General features: G+C 43.0%; 1 protein-coding gene across 1 annotated transcript; it reads right to left on the minus strand.

Annotated features, from left to right (window-relative positions):
* Positions 1-8,354: 8,354 nt before the first annotated feature.
* Positions 8,355-11,698, minus strand: LOC147445020 (uncharacterized). The gene is made up of 5 exons (XM_086527508.1): positions 11,555-11,698; positions 9,496-10,199; positions 9,152-9,355; positions 8,868-9,038; positions 8,355-8,764 (listed from the first exon to the last, which is right to left on the minus strand). The coding sequence occupies exons 2-5, from the start codon at positions 10,183-10,185 to the stop codon at positions 8,678-8,680; spliced, it is 1,152 nt and encodes a 383-aa protein (XP_086383634.1). The 5' UTR covers positions 10,186-10,199; positions 11,555-11,698; the 3' UTR covers positions 8,355-8,677.
* Between the last annotated feature and the right edge of the window lie 255 nt (positions 11,699-11,953).

Raw genomic sequence — 11,953 nt, forward strand, 5'->3', positions numbered from 1 at the left:
ATGGGTAACACACAGCCTATTGCCGTGGAGAAGATAACCATCCTGCAAGGTGAATGGTTCCTCTTTCTTCCCCAAAGCAAGGGCTGACATTATGTCTCTACAGTCAGGGTCACTAGCATACTCATCTATCATAGAGGATAGATCATTGTGAATAGCTATAGACACCGCATTAACTTTGGGTCGTCGTGAAAGTACATCGGCCACTTGATTGTGCTTACCAGCTATGTGAGTAATATGGAAATTAAATTGCGAAAGAAAATTTGCCCACCTCATTTGTTTGTCGAAAAGCTTGGTTTGCGTCATGAAATACTTGAGACTTTGGTGGTCGGTCCGTAGGATAAATGGAGTCCCCAATAGGTAGTGCTTCCATGTGTCTAGGGCATGTAGAACAGCTAAAAGCTCTTTATCATAAATTCCCAAGACTCGTTCATCAATATTGACCCTTCGGCTCTCATATGCTATGGTATGCCCTTCTTGAAGCAAAACGGCTCCAAGGCAATCACCACAAGCATCACATTGAACCTCAAATGGCTTTGAGAGATCCGGAAGCACGAGGACTGGTTGGGAAGTAAGCTTCTCTTTGAGCTTTATAAAAGCATTGTGCTCCTTAGCAGTCCATACAAACTTAATGTTCTTCTTAGTTAAGTCGTGTAGTGGTCCTGCTACTTGAGAGACTTTTGCTATGAAGCATCTATAGTATGCGCACATACCAACAAAGCTTCTTAGCTCATGTAGATTTCTTGGGTTATGCCATGCTTTTATTACCTCTAACTTTGATGGATCCATTTGGATACCATCTTTAGAGATAATATGACCTAGGTATTGAATCTCTTGAAGGAAGAATTCGCTTTTCTTTTGGTTGAGAAAAATCTTGTTCTCCCTCAATGCTTGAAAAATCACTTGGAGATGTTGCTTATGTTCCTCCAAAGACTTGGAGTAGATGATGATATCATCAAAGAACACTCCAGTGAATTTGCGGTATGGTCTAAAAATTTTCTCCATCAAACGATTGAACGTAGCTGGTGCATTAGTCAAGCCAAAAGGCATGACTAGATATTCATAAAGACCAAATGTTGTGCGAAACGCGGTCTTTAAGATATCTTCATCCACTATCCTTATTTGATCATAGCCACTCTTAAGGTCAATCCTACTGAAGTAAATAGAGCCTTGTAGCTTATCAAACAGATCTGCTACCCGAGGTACGGGAAATCTGTTTTTGATAGTGATATGGTTTAGTGCTCGATAGTCCACACACATACGGTATGTACCATCTTTCTTTTGCACTAAAAGGACTGGAGAACAAAAGGGAGAGGAACTAGGCCTCACCATCCCTTTGTCTACTAGCTCTTGTACTTGCCTCATGATCTCCTCTTGTTGAGCTTGTGAGACTCGATAAGGAGGCTTGTTAGGTGGTGAGCTTCCACGAAGGAGCTCAATGCAATGGTCATCATCCCCTCGTTTTGAAGGTAAGTCCATAGGGATATCATCGATGAACACATCTTGTAATCCTTTTAGAAAATTAGACAAGTCTAACTCTTCTTGATTCCTACCATTTACATTTGATGAAACATTAGTATCTTTTAGAGACTCTTTGACAAAAATCATGTACGCAGAAACTGAGCTCTTCATTGACTTATCAAAAGCAAGAGGATTTACAAGTGGAATAGTGCGACCACGCTCACTAGCATCTATATACATGTTCTTTCCCCTATAGGTGAAGTAGATTCTCCTTTCAGGGAACTTCATGTTGGCAGCCATGCGATCAAACCATGGTGCCCCTAGGATAACATCCTCATGTTGGAGAGGAGAGATGAAGAAGTCTTCTTTGTCGACATAGCTTTGGACATGAAGCCTCAACTTTCCAATCAAGGGAGTAACAGAGGCTTGTTGTCCCTTGAAAGCTGCATCAGCCACTACTATATCTCCCATCTCAAAAGCTTGAATGCCCAACTTGGTGGCCAACTCCGTTGATATGAAGTTGAGAGTAGAGCCAGGGTCAAACAAGATGAAGGCATCATGCTCTCTTACCTTTCCCCAAGCATAGGAAAGTGATGATCCTTTGCAATGAGTATCCTCTTTTGGCGCTTCGATGGTGGAAGCCCTAGAGTCTCATTGCAAATATTCTTCTTGGGGCAAGAACGATAGCCATGTCCTTGCTCCCCACACTTGAAACACTTATGGTCCTTGCGAAAAGATTCAAGCTCTTTAGGAGAGAGTTTGTTTTTACCTTTGTAAACTCCCTTCTCCTTGGACCGTTCTCCTTGGACCGATTGTTGTAGTTGTTGGAATTGGCTTGGGAAGTATTTTGAACATTGGTTTTCCCCTTTGTATCATTTTTGTCCTTGTTTTCCATGGGCTTGACATTACGTCTAGCCCCTTGATGGAAATTGATGCGTGACACAACCATGGTGTGATGATGTATTCGGCCATCTCTTCAGGTAATCCCGCACAGAATTGCTGCCTTTGCTCGGCAAAGTCTATCTTTTGAAAGACAGTAGCCTTGAGATGTAAATCCAAAAACTTGTCTACATATTTGTGGATAGACTCATGGGAGAGGAGCTTCAAGCTGCGCCATTCGGTAAGCACTTTGTCCTTTGCATCGCTTGCAAGAAATTGCTTCATAAAGGAAACTCGTAGAGTTTTCCATGTCTTTGGGGCTTCACCATTGCCACGAAGGCTAGCCCACCATTGACGAGCTGATTTTTGGAAGTGCATAGCTACATGGCGTAGCTTGGGGGACTCTGTGAAGCCCTCATCTCCAAAGGCCGCATCAAATTGCTGGATGAAGGCCAACACTTTGTTGGTAGAACCGAAGGTGCCATCATAGGTGAGAAAAGAGATACTCTTTCCTCCCTCCTTGAACTTCTTTAGCTTTTGTGACCTTCGCCATGCAGGAAATGATTTGCGATGTCCTCCCATCTTGTATTCTCTAGGAGAATAACCATAACTTTCGTCAGAAGAGGAGGAAGGTGAAGAAGAAGGAGAAGAGGGTGACCTCTTCCTAGCCCTTTTCTTCCTTTGTTTCCTCTCTTACCTTTCAGAGTGATGAGGAGAAGGACTATGTGTTGATCTTTTCCTCTTGGGAGGAGTGGGTGATTGTCTAGACCACCGTCTTCGTGGAGCCACATCTTCAGAGGAACTTAAACTTTCATTGCTTTCTTGCCCTTTGGATTCCTCCTCTCGAATGGGAGAGAGTCTTCTTTTGGGGGTCTCTTCAAGAGGCCTCCTAAGCTCTCTCTCCTCTTGGAGAGGAAGGGAAATTCCATAAGCACGAAGTTGTTGAGTAACTTCGGCTTGCAAAGCAGGTTTCCCATAGCTTGCTACAACCTAGTGACGAGATAATTCACAAACATGGGAGCATCATCATTAGCACCTTCATGTGCAAAATCAAAGCTATCAATGTTCATTCTACTCTCTTGATTATTGTCAGCCATGTTAACAAAATTTATGTATGTACTTAGTGTATGCTTTGAAAATTCAAAACCTTAGTTGCCACTCCTCTTAGCCTTTGAAAATCGGCTCTTAAGTATCTACACCCACGGCTCAAAGTGGTTAATTATAGAGAGTAGAGGAGTAGGTCTAACATAGCAGAGTTGCCAAGGGCTAGCTTCTTTCGGACTTCTTATGGCTCAATAATGGTAAGGCCGTAGGCAAGTCTAAAAAGACTCCATTATTAAGTCCAAAGCTCCCGAGGTGTGCACCATCCCCCACATAGTGGGCTCAACAAAACCGATAATAGATCCCAGTTCCACTTACCCTAATATAATTAACAACATCAACCATTTATAGGCTACTTAAGGACCTCTCTTCTTAAGCAAGAAACGAGAAACCAAATGCTCTGTTACCAATGTAATGGAATTGGCCTATTTAATTTAAGAGTAGTGGAAATTAATGAAAGTACTTTTGAGAAATGACTTTGTGAGCATAGCGGGTGAACATAATTGAAGATAGCAACATAATCATAGCAATTAGTTAACTTGGCATGAACAATACTTTTGCAAGAGAGAGAATTTAGAGAACATGACAACAGTTGAGGACCGGATTTATGTGGAGCCTGTCCCCCCTCCAATAGGCATTTCTATTATGATTTCTCTCATTAAGAGAGACTTGTTACAATACAATCTTTGTGTTCCTTGTGACCTAGGTGATGCAATGAAGATGGAAAGCTTCATGCATCACAAACATAACATAAACTTGAAGAAAGCTTTAACTATCCCAAGCCCTCAAACACCTTCGAAGGTGGAGAGAGCTAGCAAGGAATGAGGGTAGGGAAGAGGAAGAAGAAACATTTCGTAGGAAAAAGAATTAGTTCCTCACTTATCATAACTCTTGTTACTAGCATACATAATAGCATAGTAATGATGAAGAAGGAGATGGCAAGATTAAGCATTGAAGCATGGCTCTTGGTTGGATTTGCACTCCATATCCAAGAGTGTTGGTGTAGGCTCTCAACCTCTACTTGCTTGGAGAAGGAGAGGGAGCTTTTGCACTTTGCATAGCACACAATGAGAGTGTTTGTGAGTGTGTGTGGGTAAGTATACCCCCTAAGCAACCCCCTAGCTTGCTTGGGTCGACCCCCCCCCCCCCCCTTGTAGCTCATTGGACCCCTCCAGGCCTAGCCAATCACAAGCAGGAGACATTACAAGCAGCAAGGGTAGCCTTGAGACAAGTGTCCCCCTTTCCCCTTTGAGAGAGAGGGCTAGATAAATGCCAAATCAATTAATTGAATCTCCTAAATTATTATTGGACCCCTTGGGTGGCCAACCAATAGGCTTCAAGCACACCATGAGGGCAACATGAGGAGGAACTTGACAAGTGTCCCTTTTGCTTTCTTTGTACCATGCATGCCTTGTGTGAGTGTGTGGGTGTTCTCTCATCCCCCCTCATGTAGGGCTCGCCTCCTCCTTGTAGGGATTGAATCTTTGACTTTTTGACACCTCAAGCCCCTCATGCATAGGCCCAGTTCCCACCACAAGCTTGGCTCATAAGCACTTTAAGCTTGGGCTGGGTTCTCACCTCAAGTGCAACCCTAGCATCTCAAGCATGTCAAGCACCTCAAGCATCTCAATAATTAAGCACCTCGAGCATCTCAAGCACCTCAAGCACCTTAGTCATCAAGCATGGCAAGCAAGACAAGCACCTCGAGCTGGGACGGGTTCTCGCGCCTCAAGCTCAGCCCTAGCTTACCTAAGGTCAAAGGCCTTTTACACACATTATTGGAGGTCTTCAATGAAGCTAACCCTAAGGTATTATGCTCTATTTGTTATCCTTGCTCTTTGATAGACCATCTCTCATTAGGGCCCCTTTACCATTGGCCCCGTGTTGAGATAGATCTATAAGCACATGTTTATATCTTAACACTTGTTCCTGTTTATTCTCCCACATTAAGTGATCAATTTAATATGAGAAAATCATTTGGGTTGGTTAGATATTAGATATTAGATTTTATGACACTTTAGACTCAAAAGTGCTCATGAGAAGTTTACTTGGGAATTAGTGAGTTCACTTTGTTTTCGCTGTTCACATCATATTCACATGACATTCACAATGGGTTCACTTGGTGTTTGATCCAAGATTGGATAATACACGCCCAGTTCCTTCACCACCAACAATCGGGGACCATTAATCCTACCTCCCAAAAATGGTATCAAATAATCACACATCTTGCAAAAAACACATTCCCTAGTCCTTGCAAATAAGACACTCATAAATGAGCTATAACTGACCTTCACTTTGAAGAAATACACCCATATATAATTCATTACTATGGAAAGTAATATGTTGTAGACTCGAACCTACCCACATTCACCCAAAAAGGATAGATTCATAATTTCCTTAACACTCACGACTACTAGAGAACGCTAAGGCTCAGGTCACAATCCATGGACTCGATTCCCTCTCAACCGCTCTATTCGGCAAGGACAAGGATGTCCTCTTCCTCCCTTGCTACTCTTCCTCCCTTGCTATTCGCAGTGGTAGGAGATGAGACTCAACAACCTCATCCATGCCCAAAAGAAAAACCTATGAAAGAAAAACAACCTCAACCATTTCAAATTCCAAAAGGGAATCTACAACCCTCAAGCTCAAAACACAATAGCTAGGGAGTGCTAGGGACGGCCATGTAGTGATGTCAAAGTAAAACCCGAGTATCAACCAAATTATTTAGAGCCGATTCAAAGGAAGCTCCAAGACAAGTTTAAACAATTGGTGAGATCAAGGTAAAGTAACCGAGCAAATGCAGAAAGCTTGAAATGCTCAGCAAGTGATTTAGAGCTCCTATATCTAGAAAAATAGCAAGTAATAAGTGCAACTGAGTAGATCAATCAAAAACTGCAATACAAATATCAAACTTCATGAGTCGATGGAATAAGAAGAGGATTTAATGATTAATAGAAGCAAGCCAAATTTTTAGCCCGTGAGAGGCAAGTACAAACCATCATCAACATCATCAAATTAGAGAGCCATGATTCTTCTTTTTTTTAAGTAAAGCATTCCATGTTCAGTGAATAGAGCCATATAATAGAGGCAAAACCCACCATAATCTTCAAGTGGAGAAGGGAGAACAATCCACAATATCTAGAGAAGGTAAAGCAAGAGGTCCCACAACCAAAGAATCAAAGTAATGCAGTAACTCCGGAGCAACACAACGGAATAAGATGGAAGCCTATGAGCTTCTACCAATAACTCATGCCAATTCCAAAGGCAAGCTCATTAGTGAAAAAATCCATTCCACATTGTGTTTTCTTTTAAAAATCATTATGTCAAAGTAAAGAATTCAACAACTACCTGAGAGGATGATTCATGTTAGGTCACAACCTACACATAGCAAAGCCAAGCTTTAAGTCAATGTCTATACAACCAAAGATTCCAATAGAATGCTTAACCATTTTTAGCAAGATCTTTGAAATTCAATAGAAGCAATTTTGCCAAACCAAAGTAAATCATTACTATATCTCAAGACTGAATTAAGTTTTAGCCATAAACTTGTGAAGAATAGGCATCCTCAACAAAATCCACGTTGAATATAAAGTGGAAGAGTTTACTGTCTTCAAACCTCATGTGGAGGGGTAGATGTGGAGGGGAGACCAATCCATGCATCAAAAGGGGCTATCTCGTCAATCAATATTAAAAACTTCCAGTAAGCCTTTTGCAATCTATGGATCGATGAGAAAAGCGTTACATAGTCACATCAAGGACAAGAGCGCTCTCGATCGTCGCAAATTTCAAGGTTATCGAAGAGGACCCACTGTTGAGGAGAGAAATAAACCCAATAATATCCAAGCCACTACTCTCCACGTCCAAGGAGGTGGGTTTCGAGGTTACTTACCCACTACATAAAATAACCATCAACTTCATATCAATAGTAGGGAGAAGAGGAAAGACTTAATTCACTCATTGAGGACAATTCATAGAAGAGAGTTGTTGTGAGTTGTGGTAATTACCCATAAGTCGCAAAAAACCAACTCCATTGTGCCCATCATGGACCAAATTCACCGTGGACACTAGATGGAAAACACATGGTAATCACCCACAAGACAAAAACAATCAACTCCATTATGCCTAGCATGAGCCAATTTCACCGATTGAGGGAAGAGCAAGGCAAAGACTCATGTTAATCATCCATTAGGCAATGTTCCATCGGCTCAATGTTCCATCGAAGAAAGTGCAAGGTGAGTATTCATGGTAGGGAGAAACAGGACAAGGCCAAATTCACCTATAGCAAGGAAAGCAAAAAAAAAGGTCGAATTCACCCACTGAAGGAGGTGTGAGGTAAAGAATCACAGTACCATACAATATAACCATCCACTCCATTATGCATAGCATAAGCCAGATTCACCCATTGAGGGAAGTGCAAAGTAAAGACACATGGTAATTACCCACAAGACAATATGACCATCAACTCCATCAAGCCCAATATAAGCCAACCACTATATTGAGTGGAAATTTAGCAAATGAAGCATCTTCTTAGCAAAAATCAATTAGAGGGAGTAGATGCAAGATGAAGCAATCCTAGCCAAATGACGTGACTAAGAGTGAGTGTGAGTGTGAGTGTATGCACGAGCGCGCGCGCGCGAGAGAGAGAGAGAGAGAGAGAGAGAGAGAGAGAGAGAGAGCTGCTACAGTATGTAAAAAATTGCAACTCTTAACAAGACAAGTAAATTGGAGTCGTTTTACAAAAGAACACTGCAGAATGGGGCCCAAACACAATGACAGACAGCAAGAAGCGCCAAAGCATCAACTTGCTTGGAGACTTGGTAACAACTTTTGAAGGCAAGCCTCCTCTTGGTAGGTTGACTTGTTAACAATTTTGTAGGGACAAACAAACCAAGACACAAATCCTAATAGCTGTTAAAAAAACACTAAACACAACTGACACACTTGAAATTATGGTTAGAACTGAACCTCTCTTGGTATGTTGGCCAGCACCGCCTCATGAACAAACCGTGGCGAACAAACCAAGAGAGGTCCCTCCCATGCAGCACGTTCTTGCATAGGACTTCAAAGACATGATAACATGTTATGTTACGTTCACCTTTCTTGGTATGTTGGCCTGTCAAAATGGCATGGCCAATAAACCAAGAAAGGTGTTCAATTCCCACAAATAAAAAAGCGTAGGCTCGCAGTGACCTCTTGTGATCATCAAGCGCTGCGCTGCGTCCACTCTGCTTTGCTTGAGTCATCCGAATATTAGCCCAAAACGAGGAACAATTTCTAAAGTTAGCTTCTTCAGCTCCTCAGGTGTCAGAACTTCCCCAATCCTTGCCTGCAAGGCCAAGCACAATCATAACATACCAGGATTGCAATTCGATAGTCAAAACTATCGAATTTGGAAATCCAAATTCAAATACAACTTGTAAGAAGCCTACCTTTACTACAACATTGTTCAGTATATGATCATTCACCGATGTCAAATTGGCATTCACTATCTCAAAGTCCAAGGCTTCAAGCGCTTTTGTTAGCTGTACAAGCACGCCCGGTCCCTTTTTACAATGGATTCGCAAGTGATAGGTTTGCTCCTCCATTTGAGCCACCTCCAACTACACAATCCACAAGTGGGGAACTTTTGTAAGCAAATATGGTGAGACAATCTGCAGAGAAAATAGTTTCGATCACATGTGTTTGATCAACTAGCTGAGAAATCGTTGTGCACCTCAAGAATTCTATGCTCTGCAAGCGGGGTCTTCTTCTGGTTCTTGGCCGTGCCAACACCCGCTGCGACAAGGCAGGGCAGCTGCTGCTGCGAGCCATCTTTACAGGACTGCAGAGCCTCAATGTCTGCTTGAATTGATTCTACTTGCTTCTGAAGCTCCTGCACATAGCCAATTGCATCACTCACAATTGAAGCCTTGTCCATCTGCACACGACAACAGGAGTAAAGTGAGCTTGCGATGACAACAATCCAAGTTAATGCAGGAGGAAAAACCTGATTTACCTTACTCACAAACAAGTTGTAATTATACACAAATGAGCATGTACATGAGCAACAACCCATACCTTGCTAATTTTTGGCACAAGGGCCCTCAGAGAGTACAACCTCTCATTCAGCTTCTTCCTCCTCCTTCGCTCAGACACAAGATTTTTCGACACAGTTCTCCCATCCAAAGAACACTCATCATCTTCACTGTTTTCGGATGAATCCGATGGTTTTGAAAGACGAGACTTCGAGCTAGACCTTGTCATGGCCGGTGGACCACCCTTCCAAATCCTCCTTCCCGAAGGTGTTACTGCCTTCAAAGGGGTATTAGAGGATGCAAGAGCAGTCTTCCGCTTCTCACAAACTTCTTTTTCCTCATATCTGTTTTTCTGGTCCTTGCCTGATTTAAGGCTGCCCGACTGGATAGTCTCACTCAAGGCCACATCCGCCATATCCTTCTGATAACAAAACCGAGGGTTCCATGTGGAAAACATGGGCTCTACAGGTGAGCTCCACTTATCAAAATGCTCTAGTAGGCAGCTAAATTCATCGCCGTGCATGGCCATTGCAGAAGGGGATGGCTCGAGTCCAGAGAGCAATAACATTTCTTGTTCGAGCGACCCCGAGCAGATAAGAAGATCCAGATCCTCTGCTGAAATGGTTACTGGGGAACACTCCATAGGTGAGGGAGCGGGAGCATAGGCGGCACAGTTGCTTCCAGACTTCGCCTGAAAGGCGAGCATCATGCTTGTATCCTCAACACTTGTCATCCTCAAGAGCCACACTGCACGCATACATACAAATTTTATCAACACCAACCAAAAAGATTTGCCATTGAAATGGGGGAGCCTACAGATGAAACCCGATCACATAAAACAGAGAAGCCTTGCAGTGCACGCACAGAGGCTTTTTGAAAAACTATTAATTGCCATCCTGGCTTACAATTTCTTTCCCAGCACAAAACTGGAAATTTCTCTTGTGAATTGGGTTTTGAAACAGTGATACCGGGCATGAACGCCATGTACATATATACTGCATTGTGTTCTTGCTGAGACACCTGCACACATGTGCATTCCTACAGATATTGTACAGCCTCATGCAAACATGACTATGAGGACACCAACAGGTAACACTTACAGAACTCATACACAAGGAAGGGTATATGTAATGTTCATAAACAAGCACACGCGCATTGATATAATCTGCAAAACTGTACACAAACGCATATATAAACAAAAAATGATCCAATTACAGCATAGCCAATTCAATGCAAAAATTTCAGAGCTCAATTGTTTGCAAACTATGACAACTGAATTGTGAGCCAAAAATTTAGAGCTCCGTTGTTTGCAAAAAACTCAGACGCTTAGTTGTTTGCAAACTATGACAGCTGAATTGTGAGCAACAAATCCGGCTTCTTTCCAACATGAACCAGGGTGACCGTGCCGGTTGTGAGCAACCAGCTCCCATCATGCCACTTACAACCACTGTGAGCAGCATGTGGAGAGAGCAGCAAAGATCATACCTAAAAGCGAATAGCAGTAAACCACGTGTGTGTGTGTGTGTGTGTGTGTGTGTGTGTGTGTGTGTGTGTGTGTGTGTGTGTCTGACGTGAATGCAATCAATCTCCCTCCCCTATCCCCCAAAGCCCCCCTCACACGCATACATGCTGCCAATTGTGCAGCTTGTGAATGCCGCGGACTCCTCTGCAATTGAATATGCATCTTCCATTTCCATAGCAGCAGTATAGTACTTGTCTGACCACTGAGTTGAGTGCGTGTTTTCAGCTCAGATTAATCCAATTGCAGCGCCACGACCGGCCAATTGCAGCAAACCAAAGCACCATGAGAATATATCCCCGAAGACAGATACACGCTCCACCACATTTTTGCAGCGTAATGCACCTTGCGTATGTTATCTTACACAGAATATTCAGCTAAGTACGAAAGTGAGGGTGGGTGGGTCTGTGTGTGTGTGTGTGTGTGTGTGTGTGTGTGAGAGAGAGAGAGAGAGAGAGAGAGAAGGTCACGCAATTGGTCACTGCTCAGATCAGCTGGACAATCTTCCTACAGAAACGAAGAAGGAACAGAGAAAATGTGGACTTTAAAGTCCGATGAAGCTAATCAAATTCAAAAAACAAACCTGGAGATGGCGAACTGCAATGGGCGTGCTTGCGCGAGAGGAGGAGAGGAAGAAGAAGAAGAAGAAGGAGAAGAACGCAGGCGATGGCAGCTTCCTTATAAAATGCCTTACGGGTACCTCTACGCAGAAGCGACAGTGTGACCTCTAGGGGCACACACAAATGTCAACTAGTCCATGTGTGTACGTATAGACCTCGCGAGTCTCAAATGTCAGCAGGGATGAAGAACACGAGGTTCGAACTCCGTGGCTCATCAAAGAGCGCTGATGTGTCCGCACTCTCTTTCTATAATCAGTGAAGGCAATCTGTTGCACTCTCTCTCTACAGGCTCTCGCTCTGTCTCTCTGTATCTCTGTGCAGTCACTGAAACAGCTGGTTTTGCAGGCGCGCGTCAGTTGAGG

The sequence above is a fragment of the Adiantum capillus-veneris genome, chromosome 13 (genome assembly GCF_014529385.1).
Source record: "Adiantum capillus-veneris isolate H3 chromosome 13, ASM1452938v2, whole genome shotgun sequence".
Taxonomy (NCBI): Eukaryota; Viridiplantae; Streptophyta; class Polypodiopsida; order Polypodiales; family Pteridaceae; genus Adiantum; species Adiantum capillus-veneris.

Coding starts and splice junctions, on each gene's coding strand:
- LOC147445020 (XM_086527508.1), bottom strand. CDS start 10,185: ATGACAAGTGTTGAGGATACAAGCATGATGCTCGCCTTTCAGGCGAAG. Junction 9,356..9,495: donor TTGTGCCAAAAATTAGCAAG/GTATGGGTTGTT, acceptor TGTCGTGTGCAG/ATGGACAAGGCTTCAATTGT. Junction 8,765..8,867: donor TGAACAATGTTGTAGTAAAG/GTAGGCTTCTTA, acceptor TTGGCCTTGCAG/GCAAGGATTGGGGAAGTTCT.